Raw genomic sequence first — 4,706 nt, 5'->3', positions numbered from 1 at the left:
ATTCATAAATTGAAATTAATTATCTAAAATATTCAAATTTCGAACGTAAAATAAAAATAATTTATACTTCGAGTTAGATTCTTCATCTCATACTACTTTATCAAAATATTTAAAAAAAAATAAATATAAAAGGAACAATTGTAAACCAAATAAAGTTAAAGATTGATCTTAAAAAAACACAATCCTCCTCTTAAAGTTCTTGTTGTTTACGGTAAAAGTCCAAATTGCATTAAGACCAAACCTTTATCTCCTTCTTTCTTTCGTCATTAAATAAATGATGGATTTCTAACAGTTTCTATACATATATATATATATATATATATATATATATATATATATATATATATATATATATATATATATATATATATATATATATATATAGTATCCGAATTCGAAAGTAGATAATCTGCCATTTGACAGTCTCCAGACCATTTCTCTAGCAGAATCTTTGATTGGTTCTTTGTTTATTGTGATGCCCCATTAAAGAAGAAGTTCCCATCTCGCTTTGGGATCGCCAAACATTCTTAGATCTCTCTGCTCCAAAGATCTCTGGTTTTACTTCACCTCTCTATCTCTGCAGGTAAATAAAGAAACTTTAATATTTATACTAAAAAACGCTTAATTTGAATCCAATTGCTATGTTTGCAGAACAGAGGAGTCTGGAATTATTGAATGAAAATGGGAAAAACAGGGCGAGATTGGACACAGATCTACGCTATTTACGGAATAGATGATTGGCAAACCCCTGTTTTTCTCTTAATTCACGCCATCCTCTTCTCCTTCCTCTCAATTATCATACTTCTCTACTTCCCCCCGATCTGCCTCTTCTTTGAATCAATACCCTCCAATCTTCCATCAGGAACAACCCGATTCGCAATCGGCTTCATAGGATCCGTCACAGCAATCTCCGCCGTCTGTCTCTACCTCGCCGCCTGCAACATCTTCTACTCATCCGTCTACCTCCAATGGGAAATGGCCCAAAGAATGGTCACCACAATCGAGGACTGGTCATCAATCCATCAAGCCCTTGTCATTGGTTGCAGCCGCGGCATCCTCCTCAACTCCGTCGCCATGCAGCTAAAGAAATGCGGCAGTTCAGGCCGAGTCGTCGGAATCGATTCAGGGAAATCTACGGTTGTGTCTGCACTCCAAACGGCAAGAATTGAAGGGGTGGAGGAATTTGTGACGTGCAGGGAAGGAGATGGGAGGAGACTTCCGTTTGGAGATGGGTATTTTGATATTGTGACATCGGCTATGTTTTTGCATAGAGTTGGAAAGGAGTTAGGACGGAGCTCGGTGGGTGCGGCGGCGGAGAGAATGAGGGTGGTTGGGGAAGTGGTGAGGGTGCTGAAACCGGGGGGAATTGGAGTGGTTTGGGATTTGGTTCATGTGGGGGAGTATGTGAAGAAATTGAAAGAGATGAAGATGGAGGAGATAAGAGTATCGGAGAGAGTGACCGCGTTCATGGTGAGTAGCCATATCGTGTCTTTTCGCCGGCCGAGACAGCAAGTGACTAATATGGGAGAGGATGTTCGGCTTGATTGGAGATTTTGTAACATTGATCTTTAGTTTACGTTTTTAGATTATCAATGGGGTTTTTAATAATTTGTTAAGATTATTAATGTCGGGAAAGCTGACCCAAATATACGTAATCATGACGACTCACCTTTATTTATATTATTTTTTTTTTTTTTTTTTGTATTTGTATAAATTTTTAACATCCAAATTAAAAAAAAAAATGATATAAGGTATATAATTTTTCAACCTAAACTCTAATGATATAAATATAATATTTTTATTAACTAAATTAATAACTTTTTATATTTTAAAATTAATATAAATTTTAATAAACGTTTCACATTACATTTATATAACTTTAAATTTTGTATTAATTTATATATATATATATATATATTTTTCTCAAATTAATGTTCGCACTACCCATTTTATTAGAATAAACGCATGGAGTCGTTAAAACGTAATAATAAAAATAACATTTTAACAATTTAAATTAATAAGATTTTAACCATTTAAACTAATAAGCCTTTATAATTTAAATTCATCATACAAAGTTAATAATAGTGTGACATTAATTTATATAATATTCAATTTTTGTACTAATTTATATATATATATATATATAGAAATAACACATTTTTCTAAAATTACTAAATTCTCGCACAACACGGCACAACCAATTTTGTAACTAAGCCGTGTGTTTTAATTTATGAGCGCCCATAAAACTAAAAACTGTTAATTCAAAATATAAAATTAAAAATAACATATATATAAATATTGAATTTATAACCAAAGTATAATATTTTAACTAAAAAAACTAATAAATTTTATATTTTAAAACAACATAAATTTTGATAAACATCTAACATTACTAAAGATCAGACCGAATCAAAATTTATAATTTATCGAGGTTAAACTATTTTTCACAAAAACTAATATATCACACTAATTTTTTTTAGTCTATAAAATATTAGTAGTAGTTTAAACACAACAAAACAGAACATGATATCACAGAAATAAAAATAGTCAAAAAGAGAAAAAATATCTTAGGCCAAAGATTAAAAAATAATAACCTGTAAAAATGTCTTAAAAAATAATAACTTTAAAAAAAAGATAAAAATATTATATTTTTTCACTTTCTTTCTGAATTTGACATTAAAAAATAAATAGAATTAACAATATAACATGAAAAATAAAAAATAAAAACAATTCACACATAAACAAATTATTATAACACTACCTATACTAATAAAATTATAGATAAAAAAATATAATCCTAACAATTTCAATAAAAACTTGAAGAGATAATGTATTTTTCTCTATAAACGAATTTATATTTTAATAATAAAAATTAAAGACATTTTAATATAATAAATTTTACTTTTTGAAATTAGGACCCACTATTGTATTAGACTTAGAATATAAATATTTTTAATTATAAATAAATTATATCAATGCTGTTTTTTTATTATATAATCTTGATTTATATAATTTTGAGAAAATTCATGTATCAATTCACTCTCTTTATACCCAATTTTTTTTCTAAATAATCAGTTTTATATTTATTAATATATAATGACTTATATACATTCCGGCTAAGCTTATACGATGGCTCCATCCATATACATTACATCTATATAATTTTAAATTTTGTGTAAATTTTTAAAACAAATTAAGACATAAATTATGTTGTATGAATTTGATAAGAGGTTATTTTATATTTATAACATTATAGTTTAATCTATGTATTTTTATAATAAAGGTTAAATCACTACTTTTATTTTGATTAATTTGAATATAAATAAGTATGAATAACATGCTGGTCAATATAACAATTTTTTAATTGGTCAAAATCATGTATACTATGTATATTAGTTAGTATATTCAAAGTTTTAAAATCAAAATATATATAAAATTATAAATTGAATTCAATGATCTGAATCTCTTCACACTAATTTAAAATATATTAATATATAAATAGAAAGAAAAAAAAAGAATGAGAATTAATGATTTTTAATATTTTGTAATTATATAGTGTTATTATATATATAATTATATAAAAAATATGTAATCACAATACACGTTTATTAAATTTTATGTTGATTTTAAAATATAAAATTTATTAGTTATTTGATTATAAAGTCTTGTATACAAGTTCAATATTTATATATTTATTTTTAATTTTATTTTTTAAATTTAACTTTTTAAGTTTTATGGATAGACCCATAAATTAACACACACCCAGTTTAGTTACAAAATAAATTGTGTTGTGGTGCGAAAAATATAATTATATATTTATTACATTTAATGAGTTTATTGTATATTTAAAAAAAAAAATATTTACATTGAGTATGTGAGAAGACACAAATATTTATTTACCTGAAATAACTACTTTTTAGTAAATGATTAATAAAAGTTGTTTTTCCTGTGTAGTATTACCCAACAACATAACCATTGGTTTGAAATCAAAATCATTATTAGTCTGCAAAAATAGACAAGGCAAAAAATTGATACAAATGAGATAGACATTCTCCACAAGTGTAGTAAACAGATGTAAAAGTCTAACAACTTCAGTTTCTGAAAACACAGCTCCTTCAAGCCATCAATATCGATTAAGATTTAATATATATATAAAGTCATTATTTGTTAAACTCATTAAATGTAATATATATATATATATAATTATTTTTTCGCACCAACCATGCACAACCCATTTTGTAACTAAATGAATCATGTGCACATAATTAGGTAAGACTTCAGATGCAATTTTTTTGGGTAAATTTGTGATTTGTTTCAGTTTTAGTCTGAGACAAAATTTTGAAGAATATTGATCATATAAATATTATTATCACTTTAAATGATGAATTTTTTTAATTAATTTTTATTTTACATTAGATTTTATTAAGAAATATTTATTAATAATTAAATATGGACAATTTATTCATAATATATTTTTTTATAACTGTTGTTTTCAAATTCTTTTTTTATAGATAATAATGTAGACACTAATAACTAGTAATAAAGTTGAAGATTTGAAATTTTTTTTAATATAAATATGTTGATGCGGAGGATTATTTGTACACTTTTATCTATTAAGACACACAAATTATATAAGATATAAAATCACAAATATTATATTACAAAATTATAATTAAAATTTTTGAAAGCATCTTATTACTTTTGAT

At 25.6% G+C, this 4,706-nt stretch overlaps 1 protein-coding gene across 1 annotated transcript; it reads left to right on the top strand.

The window, feature by feature from the left end:
- The first annotated feature begins 421 nt into the window (after window positions 1–421).
- On the top strand, window positions 422–1,626 carry LOC124922364. The gene is made up of 2 exons (XM_047463099.1): window positions 422–583; window positions 652–1,626. The coding sequence occupies exon 2, from the start codon at window positions 676–678 to the stop codon at window positions 1,570–1,572; it is 897 nt and encodes a 298-aa protein (XP_047319055.1). The 5' UTR covers window positions 422–583; window positions 652–675; the 3' UTR covers window positions 1,573–1,626.
- The last annotated feature ends 3,080 nt before the right edge of the window (window positions 1,627–4,706 follow it).

This window comes from Impatiens glandulifera, chromosome 1 (assembly GCF_907164915.1).
Source record: "Impatiens glandulifera chromosome 1, dImpGla2.1, whole genome shotgun sequence".
Classification (NCBI taxonomy): Eukaryota; Viridiplantae; Streptophyta; class Magnoliopsida; order Ericales; family Balsaminaceae; genus Impatiens; species Impatiens glandulifera.
Note: the sequence above shows the minus strand (reverse complement) of the source record. Positions and strands in the feature narration are given on the sequence as shown.

Excerpts from the sequence above, each read along its gene's own strand:
- LOC124922364 (XM_047463099.1), top strand. The coding sequence starts at position 676 with ATGAAAATGGGAAAAACAGGGCGAGATTGGACACAGATCTACGCTATT.